The sequence below is a fragment of the Sander vitreus genome, chromosome 15 (assembly GCF_031162955.1).
Source record: "Sander vitreus isolate 19-12246 chromosome 15, sanVit1, whole genome shotgun sequence".
Classification (NCBI taxonomy): domain Eukaryota; kingdom Metazoa; phylum Chordata; class Actinopteri; order Perciformes; family Percidae; genus Sander; species Sander vitreus.
Genome location: NC_135869.1, coordinates 17316696 through 17336461, shown reverse-complemented (window position 1 = coordinate 17336461; position 19766 = coordinate 17316696). Strand labels below are relative to the sequence as shown.

At 37.3% G+C, this 19766-nt stretch overlaps 1 protein-coding gene across 2 annotated transcripts in view; it reads left to right on the top strand.

Moving 5' to 3' along the window:
• The window catches only part of LOC144530252 (Golgi apparatus membrane protein TVP23 homolog B), a 2711-nt gene extending 1520 nt beyond the window's left edge, over positions 1 to 1191 (top strand). For both annotated transcript variants that reach the window (XM_078269741.1, XM_078269742.1), the window contains exons 5-7: positions 491 to 616; positions 713 to 841; positions 929 to 1191. In XM_078269741.1, the coding sequence (XP_078125867.1) occupies positions 491 to 616; positions 713 to 841; positions 929 to 955 (282 nt within the window). In that variant the 3' untranslated portion in view covers positions 956 to 1191. The remainder of the gene's footprint in view (positions 1 to 490; positions 617 to 712; positions 842 to 928) is intronic.
• Positions 1192 to 19766: the final 18575 nt, after the last annotated feature.

The window sequence follows — 19766 nt, the reverse complement described above, 5'->3', positions numbered from 1 at the left end:
TAGAAAACAATAAAGTTTTCTTAATAAAGGTTTCTCACATGGAAGACCCATTTGAAAAAACAACATCCTTTGTAAGATAAACTGCCTTATAATGTGTCCATGTGTTCATTCTATTAAATTTCACTAAATGTGGTCTTGGTAGCAAGCAACTGTAGCTCTAGTAATAGAGATCTCAGTAAATACAGGGATATTAAAAGTAACACAGAGGTGACTGCATTCCTGTATGTGCATCTACAATTTCACAGGCTAAATACACTTTGCAGTGATTTTTTTAGGGGCCAGTGTAAAATTTGCAAAGCCTTTTTACAATGTAATGTAGCTTCATGACCCAATTGGACAATTGCAAATAGTGTAACTTAGAACAGCTGCATTGTCCTCTCTTAGAAATATCATATTTTCCAAAGACGATACCCATTTTTTTTTTTTTTTTTTTTTTGATTTTTATTGAATAGCATGAAACAAAATCTTGTTGCATTTTTTTTTTTAACAGACACACAGTCTAAACGCAACGTCTGGTGCTGAGTCACGGATCTTCTGGCTTGGACTCATTGTATGCCCTATCTTCTGGATCGTTTTTGTGTTCAGCACCATCTTCTCCTTCAAGATTAAATGGCTGGTCAGTTCAGTGTTTATGAAAGTTAAGTCGATTTCATTTCTGTCTGATTAGCTGCTATTTGTTTGTTCATGTCTCATTCCTGTTTGTGCCCCTCAGGCTGTGGTAATCATGGGCTTGGTTTTACAATGGGCCAACCTGTATGGCTATGTCAGATGCAAGGTGGGGGGAAAGTCCAGCCTGAGAAACATGGCAAAGAACTATCTTGGTGTCCAGCTTTTTAAACGGGTATGTGAAGAGTTCATACTTCCCTCCTTATATTGTTGTCTTAATGACATGATGCATTAACATTTCTTTTTTAATTTTTCACTAAAGGCAATGAAGAAATCAGAGGAACCTTGAAGTTGAAGAGGAGGAATGAAGACACATCGGCAGTGTAATGGACACTTTATATTAACTTGCTTCCTGTTGGTCTTTTCTGAGGATGTATGGGTTTTTGTAATTTCACTCTTTACAAGATTTTGATCAAATTGATTTTGTATGTTGTTTCTCCCAATTCACTGACTGATGAATTCAGGAATAAGTGCCAAAACCTTTCTAATAATTAAAATAAAATAAAATATGGTTGCTTTCGAGAATGAATGTCATACAGTAGTTTTGGCAGTGCGTTACTTCAGAGCAGTTATACTTTTTACTGATGTAAGGTAGTCGTGAAATGTAATCCCGATCAAACCATTACTTTACATTGCTTTGTCACAGTCCCTAATAGGCTTTAATCTATCTATAAATTGCAGGAACGTCTGTCTGTCTGTCTGTCTGTGTGGGTGTTATGCACATATCTCTCAAACCGTTAGTCCGATGGATTTCAAACTTGACAGGTGTCTTGCTACGGTTATGAGTAAGTGCGGTGGCAAGTTTGACGTTGTTTGGTGTTGATATCGTTAAATATATATCGGTAAAAGAAGCACACATCGGCTTTTGCTCTAGCCGCTGGCTACTCCCCCTCTCGCACTGCACACTGACCCTATAGTCACATTAGCTACAAAAGAGAGCGACAGGCACTCGCTTGTGGGCGCTCCTGGGTGTGCCTAGCCTACTCCTGTTTGCTTGGCAATAACAGTAAACAGAAATTCTCCGGTGCTATCTTCAACCACGTCTTACAAGTCACTTCAGAGGTATTGTCAAGTCACAAGAACGATGTTTTTGGATTTAAAAGTATTTATTTCTCGATAAAAGTAACAAAATATATAAGATAAAATGCCAAACATCAGATATCAACATAAATACGATGTCCTGAAGTGTTTTCCGCCATCTTGAATTATTTTCTTCGACTCGAGCCACTGACATACGTCACGCTGCCCTCACGCTCCCTTCACTCTGATTGGCAGTCGTTTTGTCGCATCGCTCAGCATTTGCATAAAATAGACTTCTTGTCTATTTTGGCCCCGTCTTGCTCATGGCAGTTGGCAAACGGCCACCCCCATTGAAAATGAATGGTAGCCTGTCGCTTTGTCTCCGTCTCTTGTAGCTAATGTGACTGTAGGGGGACTGAGCTGAGCGCAGGACCAGAGACAGAGAGGGTCGAAGAAAGCAGCGGAGCTTTGGCAGCTAAAATGTGAAATACACCTCATTGCGACTGTTATGTGGAATAAGGTTGGCGAAAAAAAGGCGCTTCAGATTATTCCTTCACAGCGCTGTGCAATGCGAGAAAATCTCAGAGCTGAACCGGGCAGACTTTTTAATCAGACTCAACCCGGGTTAATTAAGTCTACTGCTAACTAATAACATTACCGTCGCCAAAATACCCCTGCGAATCAAATCCCCTACTTCACCGTTAACTGTCAAGCCACTTAACCTGTATGGAAATTAACACCTCTACTGAAATGTCAAATTCGTTAACGATCATACGACACAAGACATCCATCTCTCTCTCTCTCGCTCTCTCTCTCTCTCTCGCTCTCTCTCTCTCTCTCTCTCTCTCTCTCTCTCTCTCTCTCTCTCTCTCTCTGCGCACGCACACACAGTCCAGTTCTGGTGGTTGATGAACGCAGATATGTGCTGATTAGCTCTCATAACGGGCCGGGTGGGTAGCGCACTGCCATGAGTCCATGACGCTAATGTCTGATTACTCCACATTTTCTTTTTAAAAAAATTATTTTTAGGCTTTTCCACCTTTATTCAACAGGACAGCTAGGTGAGAGAGAGGGGGAAGACATGCAGGAAATTGTCAGATTCAAACCCTGGACCACTGTGCCGAGTCATAAACCTCTTAGTATATGTGCACCTGCTCTACACACTGAGCCAACCCTGCCACATTACTCTACATTGTCATTGTGATATTTTGTGATTACATTCTGAATCTGAGTGTTCTCTGTCAGGTAAATCAGTAGGTTAGTAGTAGGGTATACAGGGGAGTTGCATATGAAGTGGTTTGGGGTCCTTCTGTAAGTAATTTTGAGGTACAATTTGGTTTTCATGAATTCTACAAGCAGCAATACCACAGGCCAAGCAATCGGCCCGTTCCAAACGGGCACATTTTCAACGGCCACTGCACTAGTTCATCTTAAAGCAGGAGTTAATAATGTTAAAATGCCTTTCTGATGGAATTTGTATCAAGCAATGCCCTAAATTCAGGGCAGTTGTGTTTTGTTAAATATGATATTGTCGGGTATGGTATGGGAGAAGTTTAAAATGTTTTGAAATAAGTGCTAGTTGGGATGGATTTCTTATACAAAAACTGGTGATTTACCACAGACTTCTCTGTTAAATTGTTGTTTCACAGAAAAATAAATGAATAAATACAACAATAAACATATAACCATACTTTCTGGCATGTCAACATATTGTACATTGAACTGTAATTTTAAATGAGATAGTATAACAAAGGGGTGTCCTCTGGGGTTTCATAGGATGTTAAAGTGTAAGCATTACATTTTCTGGACATGTTTTCAAAAACCAATATATTCACCTCTCATTTCAGCAGCTTTGTTCTAATAGTGGAGATAAACAGAGTTGTGAATTATTCAGATCAGCTGAAGTCCTCCTGGTTGATCAGGTCCAAGTCAGAGTACATGTAGAAGTACTGACATACTGGTGACCTACTACACTTGGATTTATTTCTGTGGAAGCTTACCAAGTGCAGTAAATCACCAGTCTGTCTGTAGGGAATAATTCAACCACTAGGTGGAAACAAATGAACAACAGTGTTTAGCAGATTCGGTGTCCCATACACTTTTTCATATGTCTTTTCCTTGCATTTAATATATTTGAATTTGTGTAGACATGTAGCATAATTAGCATTTATTCCATGGATTAAACTTCCTGAAAAATCTATATTTGAATACTGCTATACAAGTCCTGAAGATGTTGTTAGTCAATATTGCAGAATCTCCCACTGTTGTCAAAGAACATGGTTTTGTCATGTGTGCAGATATACCAGTTTTATATTTTTTTTAAATAATAATATATTTTAATATACTCATGTGACTCAAAATTATATTAAGAGTAAAGGATGAAATTATTTTATTTGTTAGATTTTCAGAAATATGCCAACACATCTTTATCAGACATCGAGAGACGAACTATGATCCTTTGACATATTGAGAATTGCATCAATCTTTGAATTTTTACATTTGTATTTATAATAATAAAAACAGCTCAGTTTAGCTGTTTTTATACTAATGGCGGGTTTTATTAGTACCAGAAATCAAAATGGTTGACTGTACATGTATAGTTTATCATCACATACATCATGGCAAAAAGTACATAGTGCCTAGTATTAAATAGAACCAGGGTCCGTGTACGTTTTGATAGTTTGTTTTTTCGTTTGAACCACAAAACAAAATAACGAGAAACCACTTGTTTTTCGTTTGTCGTTTCAAACCAAAAACAAAGAAACGGTAAAAAAAAGAGCCGTTCTCCCGTTTTTGGTTTCTGAATCCAAAAACGAAAAACGACTAAACCAAATTCAAATAACGGTCCGATTTTGTTTTTTTGAAATTCCTTTTTTCATTTCTCCGTTTGAATATCTACATTAAAAGAAAGACAGGTTGGCGAAGTGACCCGGAAGTAATAGTAAATATGACCTATAAAAATAAAAGCTAAGCTTTTAGAACGGTCATAATATGCAGCACTAACGTTATACCAGAGTAACGTTAGAAGAAAAAAAAATCAATCAATAAATAGGCTTCTATAAACCTGGACCGAAAGAAATATGTTAGCAACAGTACTTTATTACAGTGAGTTTAATATCGTGCCTATCCACGTACACATCACCGGTCACGTTTAATGAGCGCGTTGTTTGGTTCAATATAGTTGGTAATAGTTAACCTAAGAACTTATTGTGTGTGCAGAGTTGTTACTGTTAGCACTATATTATATAATTAAATTAATATTTAATGTGGTTTCCACCCTAATGGACCAAACTGTTCCCCCTTTCTACCAGCAGGTGGCAGTATTTAAATGGCTGACTGTATTGTGTCTTTGGTAACTGTTTTAAATCAAGATTACTGATAAAGATGTATTTATTGTTGTTCATTTCATTTGGTTTTTGATTTTGATTTTATTTGCAACCTAGTCATCATCATCATCATCATTCACCCCCAGCCCAGAGTTAAACCTGCATGCCCTTCTGTCTTAACCTGATTCTAACACTGCTATCAGCTTCTTAGCAGCTCAGACAACAAACTCACATCAGAAATGTCCTAATGTAGGCCATCTGGCCAAAAGAATGATTTACCAGTGTGCTATATACTGTGTGAATCTTTCTTCTCTATACACATTCCAGTGTGTATAACATACAACACTCCCATTGTGTCATGCAAGTGAAGAGAATCAATACAAGTCTTAAACATTTATTTAACATATATAGCACATACATGCTTGCATGTACAATCTATGGCTGCAGAACATTTACTGTGAAGCCCTAAGGTAAGAACATTTTACAAGGTCCTCAAAAGAAAGTCCAAAAACATAATTACATTACTAAAAACAGGCTGTCAACGCTGAGTACATCAGCAATAACTGCAACAAAACATTTCCAGTAACTTTTGAACAGTCCTGCTTATTGACTTGGACGAATCTTTGCCCATTCCTCTGTACAGAACAGCTTCAACTCTTGGATGTTGGTGGGTTTCCTCACATGAGCTGCTTGCTTCCTCATCCTTTCACAACATTTCAGTCATTTTAAGGTCAGAACTTTTGACTTAGCCTTTCCAAAACATTCACTTTATTCTTCTTTAAGGTAGGTGGGTAGATTTATTTTGTCACAATATAACAGGTTATATAGTATAAAGTAGAAATTGAGTTTGTAACTCCCTTCTGCTACATAGCAGACAATATACATTAATATAGAAGCAATTATAAAAATGGTAAACAGAAATAAACTATAATCAGTGGAGCAGTGCTGAGGATGAACTAGAGTTTAAGAGTCTGATAGCTTGGGGGGAAAAAGCTGCTCTGCAGTCTGGTGGTGCGCAGCAGAAACTTCTATATCTCTTCCCAGAAGACCCAGCAACTTCACCTGGAAAAGTTTTTAAACTTTATTGAAGAATGTGGACATACAGTAGGAAGGAACGTCTTCTGTACATCTTAACAGTCTATGTTCTAGACGAGCCAGGGGGTTACTAAAGGAAAACAAAACCAAAACAAAACAAAGCAAAACAATTCATACAAATATTTTGTAAAGCTTACAAAGGTCATATGATCTAACAGCTTTTTTGTTTGTACAGGTAGAAATGGAAAAAAATGTATTGTTTAATATTGGCAGTCAGCTCCAAAAAGCTTGGCTTCTTTTTCAAAAACTTTGACTTATGTAAATAAAATTTGGTTAAAATAATTATCAAATGTATCACATAATACTCAGAATAAAGCTTTCTATCATATTGAGTGAATCCAAACAATACAATTTCCAATTTGCATTATTGTAGAGAGTTTTGATCGCATTACAAAAGAAATCCCCAAAGCCAAACTTCTTAAGATTGATAGAGAAAATGATGCTCGACGGTATCAAAAGCCTTGAAAGTCTAAGAACACAAAGCTGTCACCTGAAATGAAATATGAATAGTCAACTAGATCTAAGACTAGTCTAATGTTGTTGGAGATATGCCTATTGGGCATAAATCCTGATTGTGTTTCATCAATTATAGAGTTTAACACTTTTTTAATTCTTCTAGCAAAGATCAAGGCCAACATTTTATAATCATTATTTAAAAGACAAATTGGACGCCAGTTATCAATATAAAGTAAATCCTTGCATGGTTTAGGGATTAAAGTGATCAGACCTTGAGTCATACTCCAAGGTAAGGTATTGGTTGATATGCTTTCATTAAATACCTGCAATAAGAAGGGCACCATCTGCTGTGAAAACAATTTATAAAATTCTGACGATAAACCGTCTGTCCCCTGGGACTTGTTGTCTTTTAAATGTTCCAAACACTCACTGACCTCTGCCAGGGTTAAAGGGAGATCACAAAGAACCCTTTCCGAGCTGTCGAGTTGAGGGGTGTTATGTAGAGAGTTGAGGAATATAGAAGCATCATTTTCTGAATATTCTGAAGTATATAGCTTTTTGTAAAACGAGGAGCAAAAATTAGATATTAACTGTGGATCATCAGTTATAGAGTTGTCAATGTTTAACTCATTAATGGTATTAACTTTTGCACAGTACTTTTCCAGTTTGAAGAAATATGAAGAATTCTGTTCTCCTTCTTCTAACCACTGCTTCCGAGACCTTATAAAAAAGCTCCTTCCGCCTTCCTCTTATACATTCTATCCAGGTTCTCTTGTAAATTAAACATTTCTATTTTTTCCTCCTCTGTTAAAGCATCTGGTGATATTTGAGACAAGACCGATATACCTGTGATAAGTTTTTGTTCCTCCAATTTCCTCATTTTAGCAAGATTGCTACCAAGCTTCCTAAAATATTTGGCTGATTCATATTTAAATAACTCCCAAATAACACTAAAGGATTTTTCCATCTCAGCTCTGTTGAAAAAGTGTTTTATCAACTGTGAGATCTTCTGTTTAATCTCCTCAACTTTAAAGGAGAGAGTTAATTTCCAATAATTGGCTTTGCAACCATCTGAGGGAAATAATTTTATAGAAATGTAAATTGCTTTATGATCGCTTAAGGGACAGGGAAGAATGTTTACTGTCACATCTTGTTTTTTAATACTATTTGACACTAGCCAAAAGTCTATACGGGAAAGCCTAGTTTTGTCTTTGTTACTTCAGGTGAAGGATAAAACATCTGGGAATTTAATTCTCCATATGTCAGTTAAATCATATCTTTCCATGAAAAGCTTAAAGTATGTATTTCTACCGCTATCACGCGCAGGTGGCCATCTATCAATCTGGGAATTTAAAGTAACATTAAGGTCTCCTCCAAGCAAAATATGAGAGTTTGGAAACTTTGTTAACCAATGTTTGAGTCTATTCTCTATGTCAGCAAATAGTTGAATGTTTTCTAGATTAGAATTGTACCCATATACATTAAAAATAATTAAAACAATCTTGTTGTAACTAATCACTTGGCAAATAAAGTGCCCTTTTGGATCTGTATCACTATCTGTGTGTAGAATGTCACCATTATACCTTTGCTTCATCGTTAAGACACCAGTGAGAGAACTATAACTCATTACCCCACTGAGTTCTCCAAAAATTTACATCACTTGAAGTTGAATGAGATTCCTGAGAAAATGATAAATCTGTGTTCAGCTGTTTAACATATAAAAACAAAGCTTTACGTTTAGTAATATTTCTTAACCCCCTGGCATTTAAAGAAACAATAGACAATGAAATATTTCAAGTAGAAAAGGCTTATGAGATACTATGGAACAAATAACCTAATAAAGCCATACCGAGCATCAAGCTGCACCTTAGAATAATAACAGGGTTAACTTATTGGTGGAAAATTAAGTCTTTAAGTGTTGAGTTCCAAAAAAAAGACCAACATATTTCAAATGATAGTCTTTCAAAAAGTTGGTCAATAAGTATATTCTTTAGGAGATATATTATATCCAACAGAAACGTTTTCCAAACAAAACTTAGGACCAGGCTCAGTAATAAGGCAGTAAAAATAAACCAAGAGCCTGGATATTCGTTTTGGCCGAGTGCCAAAAAAAAGAAAGTTAGTTAGTTATGAGTTATGTTTTATGCTCATCATTCAGGTGATTTAAGGTCACCGTCAGTATAGTCCAGTACTTCAGGTGATTTCCTTCCCATCGACAAAGGCTCGTGCTCCAACAAAGTAAGCAGGCTTTCCCTCACTACGTGCCTTACTCACCAAAGGCCACATCTTCAATCTGGCCTCCTTGACTGGTTGAGGGAGATCTTCGACAAAGCGGAGCTTTTTCTCACGCATGATGGGGTGATTTTTGGCTGCCTTCCATAGCGCATCTCTGTAAGATCTCTGGGAGAATCTGATGATGATTACTCTCGGCCGAGAACGGGCAGGTGTTGGTTTTCCGATACAATGAACGACGTCGATCGCGGTTGTTGTTTTTCATCTGGGAGAATACTCCGACAAAGCTCAACAACTTTCCCCTTCACATTTTCTGCAGAGTTTTCGACCACTCCATAGAGTTTCAGGTTCCATCTTCTCGAATAGGTCTCCAGTTCGCACACACGAGTTAGAAGTGCCGCCACTTTTTTTTCCTCCTCTTGAAGACGACCATCAACACTTTCTACTTTCTGTTGTGTTTCTTTTAATTCATTACAAGCAAAGTCTAGAGTTTTCTTCAGCCCTTCAATTTTCAGTGCGTTTCCATCAATTTTCTTGGAGTTTTCACTCACCAGTATTTTTATGGAGTCAGCCTGCTCCTTTATAAGCTGAGAGAGGGTAGAGATAACGACGTTATAGTATTTTTTAAGTTTCCTCCAAAATAAAACTTTTGTGCAGGAGCTCAGCAACAATGCACTTACTCGGCCGCCATCTTGGTCCCCCTTCCTTCACCTGGAAAAGTATCCTGCCGATGAAAGGGCCTGGTGACCCGTGGAGAGAGACAGACTCCCAACCAAAACCTGAAAACAAGTAACGTTAAGTAATAAAACCATCATCATTAATATGTTATTCAGTTAAGTTTAGATGACATGAAGTGAATTATGTCACATATGCCCCTTAATACCTTGAAATACTTCTTAAATGGCGGCATTTTGCGCGCATTTTGTGTTAGCCAATGTTGGAAACACTAGCAATAGTTTTCACCAGTTGAAAGCCATGCATTTGCACGAATAACAATCTACCATATTTTCCCTCTGGTGCTCCGAAATGCTCCTAACATAACAACAGATAGTGCGCTAACCAGTTGTTTGAGTGTAAACTGCAGAGATAGAGCCTTACACATACAGCAGTAGCTAGCTAGCTAGGGCTAACGCGCTAACATGCTAACGTCAGTTGTTTGAGTGTCATAGATAGAGCTATCACAGTTTAGAAAGGGGCTCAGCTTTTCTTAGACATAAATAGGGGGGGCGCCAAGGAAAAAAGGTTGGGAACCACCATCTTAGAGCATATGTCTTCTGTTATTCCATGATCCTGCATTTTAACTGTAAATTAACTCAATGGTTTTTTTTTCAGACTCTGGACATTCAAATGTAAACCAAGCCAGCCAATCGAGGGGTGCTGGGCCCAGTCACCAGTCCAGCCACAGTGATGGATCCCAGCACAGCAACGAGTACCGACACAGAAAGCGGTCCAGACAGAGTGACAGGTCCCAGCAAAGCAAACCGTACCGACACAAGAAGCAGTCCAGGCACAGCGACCAGATAGGACACGACAAGCAGTCCAGGCACAGCGCTTTGTCTAAAGACGGTATTCCTCCGAATGCAATTCAGTGGCAAGAGTGTAAATGTTCTAAAGTAGCGGGCATGTTATAGTGCATATTTTGAACAACTGGTTTTGTGTTAACATTCTGAGCTTCATCATGATTGACCACTCAATTTATTCTCTATCAATTATCATCATGGCCAAGAGTAGATAGATCTCTTTGCACTGACTGCTGAACGTTATGAATCATATGGGCACACAACTTGCTACAAGAGCTATATCCACTATTATGAACAACAAAGTAATATTTGACAAATTTTGTCTATTAGATTATGAAAGTGTTCAAACGCCAATCTCAAGATACTCTGGGAGGTGTTTGTCAGAGCAGAGTAACAGGTCCTCTGCATATGAATCCAGTACAGTGCCTCGTAGGGAAACAGACTTAAGATTTCCAATGGCCATTTAGTAAGTACTAAAGTGTTGGAGCTGGTAAAAAAAAAACCCACTAAAAATGAATTGAACAGGACATGGTTTAACTTTGTACATCAAGGACAACAGTAGTATCATTTTCCTATTGGCTCCTTGTCAGCAGTTTAGACTGACAGAGACTTTTACATATGTGGTCTTTTTTGTTTTCAGAGTTTCAGAAAAAAGTCTTAACTAAATTGGTGGATATCCACATGGAGGTCAGAAGGCTGGGAAAAAGCGAGCCTCCCCTGTCATCCGCCCATATAGAGCTACTGGAGACAGGAGGAACGCCTCAAGGACAAGCAAGCCTTTGAGTCCCTGGTATGATTTGCAAGACACAATCTGGAAGTGATATAATTTTACGCTCTGTTTTATTTATAAATATTCTGTGGTATATCAGTGAAACTTGTTGTAGGCTATTTTTCTAACATGACAGAAATAATACCCCCTCTTTGAAGGTGATGCAACTTGCAAGAATTGGAGGGAAAGATTTAAGGGATTGTGTCTACAAAATTCTTGACAGGTATTTAACAGGATAGATAACAGGATCCCTACATTTAACATGCATAACACAAACACGATACATTTCTTGTCAGTTTGCCAGTCGACAGAGGATGTGACATATCTAAACCAACTAACTTCACCAGGCCACTGTCTGAAACAAGTAAGCTGTGGAAAAAAAGGAAGAGCTCCAGAACTGAATTGACTGCCATTTTTATATTTCATAAAAGGGCAAATTGATAAAAAAAATATAAAAATCTAAGCGAGCCTCCACTGTCATCCCCCCATATAGAGCAGCTGGAGATGATGGAGGAGATTATAAATGCAATTTAATTATCTGAAATGTAATCATGAGACCGCATAGAAACTTGACATGGAAGGTAAAGAGGAGGGGGTTCTACAGGTGCAGGGAAAGTATGTCATTGTAGCTATCAAATGGTCACCTCTCAAAGGTTTGTTTAATTGATTCCAGAAAACAGTGTCCCAAAACCACATCTTTTTAGTCCACTTTTGGCACTCTCACCCATGCTACAGTTCTGTAAATTACCACACGCATGTACATTCTAAATGGTGAATTTGTTTCTTCAGGGTCTTTACCTAATGGCAAAATTCAATATGAAGGGAAAGACGCAGAAACCTCTGCCTCTGGAGAACTTTTGAAGCAATTCAAGGTACACAGCATTTCCACCCCATGTCATTTAAGTTTGAAGTATCAAACAAAAATGTTTGCTACAGAAAACTAGAATTCCCATTATATTTAACAAAAACATCTTCTATAAACTTGATAGGATTAAAAACGCCTTATATGGTTTGATATAGTTTATGTTCAAAATGTTCCATTACAAGTTAAACAAGCTTTTCCCTCTTTATTTAATTTCAAAACCTGTATACACATTTTACTGGAGGATCTGCAGGGAAAACAAATGATTCAATTATACGTGTACGTGATTTAATATTATCTCATATAGAAACGGCCACTGTCTATAGCAATCTTACACCTTCCTAACATACAGCAATGCAAGTTTACAGAAACCATCTTCAGTCATGTGTATGGTGCCATATACCACACCAGTTACCATGTGCAGTATTATTGCCACTTAATTGATATTTGACAGGAGGAATAAGGAACTTCAAACCTGGATGTTTTCACATAATATTGTATGTGAACTTGCATACTGCAATGTAACTGGTTTTCTTTACATATTTATATTTGTTTTGTTTTTGTTCAACTCTTGCAGCTGCAGTCATGAAATGGGATAAAGAAGCTACAGAGGCTACAGTCAAGCATTATGCAGCAGGACATCTCAAACATGCACCAGGGAGGAAGGGAGGTGGAGGGCATACAGGGGTGGAAAGTAACTAGGAATTTTGCACGAGTACTATAAAGGCTGTTTTATGGTTCTGCGGAGGCTCCACGCAGAGCTTTCGCCGTAGCCTACGTAAGTGGCCTGATATTTATACTTGTGCGTTGGTGTGTGTGCGTCGAGCCGGCTTGTGTGTGGGGAGTGTGTGATAGAGCGAGGGAGAAAGTGAGAGAGTGAAGGCGATTATCTTCAGAGTAGCGACTCTAGAGTCATAGTGAGAGAAACAAAGTGTCTACCCCTGTGTTTTCTGACCACGGTGGGAAATCTGGAGCAGGAAAAGTTAACCCTCTCCTTGATTTCATGTTTATGGAGAAGGAGTACCAGGAAATGAGTCTGGGACTCTGTCTCCCTGTCAGGGTTTTGGTACTGTTCTGTCTTATTGTGGTAGTCTTGTTTTTCTGTTATGTTCTGTTTCCTGTTTTTATTTTGTAGTCTGTCTTGTCTCCCTTGTCTTGTCTAGCTTTCTTCCTGTCTTTGTTTGTTTCCTGCCTTTTTGATTGTTCTGCCGACCCTGATTTGTTTCACCTGTTGTGTCACCTGTCCGCTGTTAGGCCTCGTTACCTGGTGTATTTAGTTCCTGTTCTGTCTTTGTCTCTTGTTGGATCATTGTATTTTGTTGTGTGCTGTTTCTGTATGTCGGAGTCTCTGTTTTGGTTGTTTCCTGCCTGGCTACCTTTCTGAGGACATTTTGTGTAAGACTGTTTTTGTTTTAATAAATTACTTCTGAACTGCATTTGGGTCCAAGAATGCAAGAATTGTTTTATTTATCAGCCTGTTAATATTTTGCTGAAATCCTCATTAAAGATGGAAACAAATATTGTCATTTCGAACTATTTTTTATTTGTGTTGTCCTTTTTAATAGATCAGATGTCACTTTTTTCCAGTTAAAAGTAAGGCTATTAAAATGTCTTCGCATGTCTTGGACAGGTGCGTCAAAGGGATAAGTATTCATTAATTATTTACAATTTTAAAGCCGTAGTTCTGCCCACTGCTTTTATATGACTAGAGTGCGTTTTATTGAATAGCATGTGGTTATCCAACCTTGGAACAGTAGCCTACCTGAAGGTTTGATGACCAAAACATGGTTTAATAAAGCTAATAGTAAGCCAGCACTGAACTCTGGTGTCATTAACAATTAAAATAACGCAGTTGGTTTGGTACATCTGAAATCGGTCCAAGAAATGCATCGTAACGTGTATGAATGTCCTTTAAGTGACGTTGAAAACACGTTAGAAATTAACACGTCTTAATTTAGAACCCTGTAAAAGATGTCAGTTGGACGTTAATAATTAACATTTAAAATACGTTTACAAAAGACGTCTAATGAACGTTCAATATTTACGTCAATGGTTAAAAAGACGTATAAAAAATACGTTGCGAAAACTTTCATTCTGGCTCATCAGTGGACGTTTTCTGAACGTACGACAAAGACGTTAAGTTGACGTCTTTTGGACGTGTCATTACTCAGTGATATTTTTAGAAATACTTCGCCATGCATACTTCCTAAAACAATGCTGTCCGAAATCAAAGTTACACTTACCTATTGTTTATAAAGCTCAGTAGGAAGATAACCTTCCACAGACTGTGGGTAAGAAATCTCAAAATTTCTGACTAAGTCTTCACGTGTGACTAATAACTGCACATTGACTGTCAGCTATGCGCCATCCTTTTAAGGTTTCAGACTGAAACACCACTTAAATAGGCCTGTCACTGATGTTTAAGCACAACAACACATAGGCACACTAAGACAATATGACCGACCAACAATAGTGTGTGTGTGAGAATACGACCGCATGTTCAGTGCATCCCTCAGTGATCCTGTGCAAACAGGACACAAGTGCACTCTCACTGTCTGTTTACCTGCCAGCCGAGCATGTGCAGCTGCTATTTGTCAATATAGCTTGGCATGCTACTCTGCATTAGCCTACAATGGGACTGTGGCTGTCATACAGGAGAGTGAGCGGAAGCACCCTGTAATGGAGACATGAGTTAACTTGAAAGTCTCCCTCTCATGGGTGCCGGACAAAGACTGGTTTCAGTGTGATCAAGGGACTGCGTGTCTTCTAACAGAATGGCCATTATACATACACTTAGTTTTGACAGCTAGATGATGAATTCAGTTTTATTATTTTTTTTACTTTTGACAATATGGCTCATTAGGTTATATAAAGCTAATTAGAATTTTCATTTATATGACGTTGCAATTCTGCTTCATTTAAATGACATTCATTTATATGATTTATCATTACACTGCCACACACACACAAACGTGTGTGTATATGTGTATATATATATATATATATATATATATATATATATATATATATATATATATATAGTATTTACAACTATTACTTTTTCAATATCACTGCCACTATTTTCAATATCATGCAAAACATTACTTTTGTTATTTAGCTTACTTATTTACTAAATCTTGTCTATTAAACACTGGTGGTAATTGTTGTTTGAGCAATCTCTGGCACACTACTGTCCTTTGGGATTAATAAAGTTCTTGCTTCTTTCTTATATGATGGGGTACAAGGTTGTCATCTGTAATGATGTAGATGTAACGTATTTATAAAACAGAACAAAGAGTGCCATTGTCTCAAGTGTTATTCTCTAATAAAAGTTTACATTACATTAGCCGACTTATTGGAAGTCGCTTAAACAAGCACATGACATGAAAGGGGAGAGAGCGGGGGAATGACATGCAGCAAAGGGCCGCAGGTCGGAGTCAAACCCGCGGCTGCTGCGCCGAGGAGTAAACCTCAATATATGTGTGCCTGCTCTACCAACTGAGCTAACCTGGCCACCACATGTACATTTTTATAGGTGCCTGTGTCATTTCTTCATTTATTTTGGGTTCCTTTAATTCATAGAAAGTTGGCAAAAATGGACCAAAACAATCTCCAGAGGGTTCCAGTTGAAGCTATTGGAGTGTCTTCAATCAAGTGAAGTTCCTTATGAAAAAGGGATTATTTGATTTTAAACCTTTCATTGACTCTGTAAAATGGTATGCACTACTTTTCAGTTGTGTCAATATGCATTTTCTGTATTAGAGAAACATGTGCTTTATCTTGAATATGTTGCATATGTGTCACACCTGATTGACATGATCATTATCAGTCACGCGCTGAGGTTATCACCTTCTAGTCTCAAATATGTCAGAGAAACAACAGCCTTCACTGTTTCAAAAGCGCTCCATGCTGCTCAGGCTCAACATCCTTCTTTGCACCACCTTGTGGGGGAACTGGTGCATGTTTGTTTTATTATTATTATCTGCTTCAGGTGTTGTGAAGAAAATACGACAATAGCCTCTCCTCTTTGTCTGTCACCCAGGTTCTAAACACATCGCTGCATTCTTGGTTCATATCTTCAAATCAGTGTCCTTCCTCTCACCACATAAAGCACACCACTATGAAGAAAACTAAGCTGTCCCTCCCAACATATTGCTATTTTAATATGTTGTTTTTCTGCTGACATCAAAAGTGCTTTTACTTTCATTTTCTAAACAAATCGCTTGTATTATTTATAGTACTGACAATAAGTCATGTTATTGAATAGTTATTCAGTTACATTTTCAATTATATAATCTATATTTAGCTTAGTTTTTCTGTTATGTAAAGTGTATCTCTTGACACGTTGGATGTTGTGTCTTAGTGCGGGACACTAAATCAATACATAAATCATAATACTTCCCTGGACTTTCACAGTTTATGGTTGTATTATGTACTGCAGTAAAGGAAGTAATACAATAATCTTTCTGTCTCTGCTTTTACTCATTCTTTATATAGCTGCTGGCTGTAAATCACAGACTGATGAACTGTTATTTCCAGGTTATCTCTCAGAGGAATGTCTCTTATCTCTGTCTTCACACATACACACACCAATATGTGATGAATCAGGATGGTTTCAGAGATGAAGGGAGGTTGTGTTCTAACAGCCAGGTTTTTCTGGTGTTGTCAACCTATTTACAACAGCATGCTCTTATGACTGCAATAAAAGTTAGGTGTCCTGGTGGATCGGCTGTGATCTCCCTTGTCTAATCAGAACCAAATTTAAAGAGCAAATCCTTGTGCCAGCACCTAATGGAGCAAAGATTAACTCTGTCTAATCAATCAAGGAAATTCAAAGGGAATTGATTCAAATATACAGGGCTTTAAAATGACCTATAAATCATCAATGTTTCGTTTGCCTTTATCATTTTGTGGAATTACACAATTTCTATTTTGTCATCCAGAAGCAAACAGTTAGAGGACATTTAATTCTTTTGTCTTAAGGAAAATATTCCACAGGTCATTCAGTCTTCCAGATTGTCCAATAAGGTTTCAGAGGGAAGGGATAGCTGTGATATCAGAATAAAATGGAACTTTGTCTCAGGGCTAGGCCGGCCTCCAACACTCTGCGACCAACTCAACTTGGAGGTTACTTCCAAGGTGGCAGCATATCGTTTAATGCTCGGCAGAACTGATGAGACACCTGACAAACTCTAGTTTCTACTTTGCAAGTAAGTTGATAAATTGAAATATGTGTTTTTTAAAAAGACTTATTCAAAGTAATAAACAAGAATTCTGACATAAATAAAGTGGAGAAAACAAAATTTGCTATTAATAATAATTATAATTAGTTATTCTTCAAACGCTTGTAGGATTCTGGTGGTAAGTTTAGTGTCATAGATTTTACTGGACTAACTGTACAGAATCTTAAAGTTACTAAATAATTACAAATGCAGCGGAATAGGTACACAATTCCACAGAACAATACTTGAAAATATGAGCAGGGTCAAGCCAGCCAGAAGGGAAATAATCAACCACAAGTTGCAATAATTAAACATTATAAATTAACTCTGACAAACAAACATGACAGTAATTATTATTATTATTGAGTATTGACATGAACTGAAGAAACATGAAATAAATGAGGGTCATGGTAAAAAGTGATTAGTTTCGTTATATATATTTTTTCCCTATTTTGTTTGTGAATTCATGTTAAATATGGGGAGACATCAACATGTTTTAGTACATCAACGGCATCAATTGGAATTTTTATGAGCATAAACCCTCATATAACAAAATATAACACAAACTAACTCCTGGAGCTACAATGAGCGGTATAAAAAGAAATATACAAGAAAACATTGGGTAATTCTACAGGAATCATGACATTTAATTCAGAACTCAGAGTCAAATGTATTAGTCCAGTGTGCTCTCATATAGCACAGCCTACAATGTCAGGAGTTCTAGCTAACGAACACATATATACAAATGCTATATACAGATAAAGCCGATAGAATCATCTTGGAACCACCATAACTTAACAACATAGGCTAGTCTTGGAAATATTCCCTACTCATATAACTCTGTGATACAAGGAGGGTGAGCAGATGGAACCCAGTGACCATTTTCCTTGCCCTTTTTGCCCTGTAACCTGTTCTTGTCCTCTGCCATGGACTCAGTGATTTCTGTTTCGAAATCAACTGTCTGAAACACTGAAGACACTGCAGCTTATGAGGCAAGCTTTTATGAACCTGTTTGTTTTATGAACCTTTAATGAAACACAAAAACAATTGTGTAACTAGAAGGTTTTTATTGTTGCAGTTTTGCTCCCAAAGGTCTCGTGCAGGACGGGTGCATATTTCCACAATCTTTGACCTATGGGTTCAATTACTGCTTACCAGTCAACAGGAGCCCATTTAAACTAGTGAAATCTTATTTGGATCAACATTTATCTAACTGACAGAACCACTGTGTTTTAAAGACTGCACTTGGCACTTTTGCATGTTTTAGACTTAACTATTGAAAATCCATTTATTCTGAGATAAACATCAGCTACGTGCTATGAGGTGACTCAATTAAGCAATAAAAAAACTTTAAACTTGAAGGCATGCCTTTCATCAGTGACAACTCAAGAAGCTGTCAGATTAGTGAATTACAATAAGTCTACAGTGACAACAATGTCCTGACTTTGGTGCATTGTATGTGTTACTGAAAAGAAGGTGTTGTGGTTAATGTTTGACAATTGAGGAAGCATTTGGAGGTGAAAGCTATTAGAGGTGGTTGAAGGATAATAATTCACCCTCATGAGGACAAAAATAGAGGGCGAGGTATTGCTTAATTAATCGAGACAAACTTTCTTTGGACTTGTGGAGTACAGACACATTATATAAACACTTCATGACAACCATGCATATGTTATTTTGTCTATACATGTCTTGCAAAAACAAAGTATCATAGGTTCATTTTTTTTCTTCTATAAAATAAGTCAGTTTAGGACTTTTGTCAAGAGGCTGTTTATCATTGTTCTGGGTCACATCTGGAAGGCAACAGACTTTGCCAAAACTGAAAAACTAAAGAGATAAGCCAAACTGATTAAAAAGATGTTCTTCCCTGGGACATTCTCTGACCCAAACCCCTTAGTTAGTCTTGTCAGATGGTAATAACCAAATGGGCTAAAATCAATACCTGAACAAAGTCAAGATCAAAGGACTTTTTGTCCTGGTGCACTCATGTGTGGAATAAATATTTCTTATTTTTATTATTGTGTCATGCATACAATGAAATATGCCCAGCCCACATGGGCTTACAAGACACCATTACCTAGGACAAAGGAGCAGATGCCAAAGTAACCACATACCATAAACAAATAAACCTTCTAGTCTTTTTTGCCAAGCTTTAGAAACAAAAGTCGCCAACTTATAAATATTAAATTTAAACAACCACTCCAATTGGTCATCATCTGTGCACCAGAACATTTCAGGATTTTGGATGGACATTTCATGTTAGATCGGTGTTCTTAACTTATCATAATACGGACAATACAGAAGAAAATGTGATTCGTTCTCAACTTCTCCTAGTTCACATAGTTCGCACAATCTTTTATCTTCTTGGATGTTTTTGAATCTACCTACTTCAATATGATATGAATATAAGGTGTCTCTGGCTCATGTCAATACATCTTGTATGAGAAAACCATATTATTTTTCTTTAACAAAATGTGTCAAAGTCTACAAATACTAAATGACCATTAATTATTTGTGACCAAAGGTTGACAATACCAAAATATTTTTGTTTAAACCCAATAAGAACATGAATAGTCATAAAGAAAGTCCGTTTTAGGT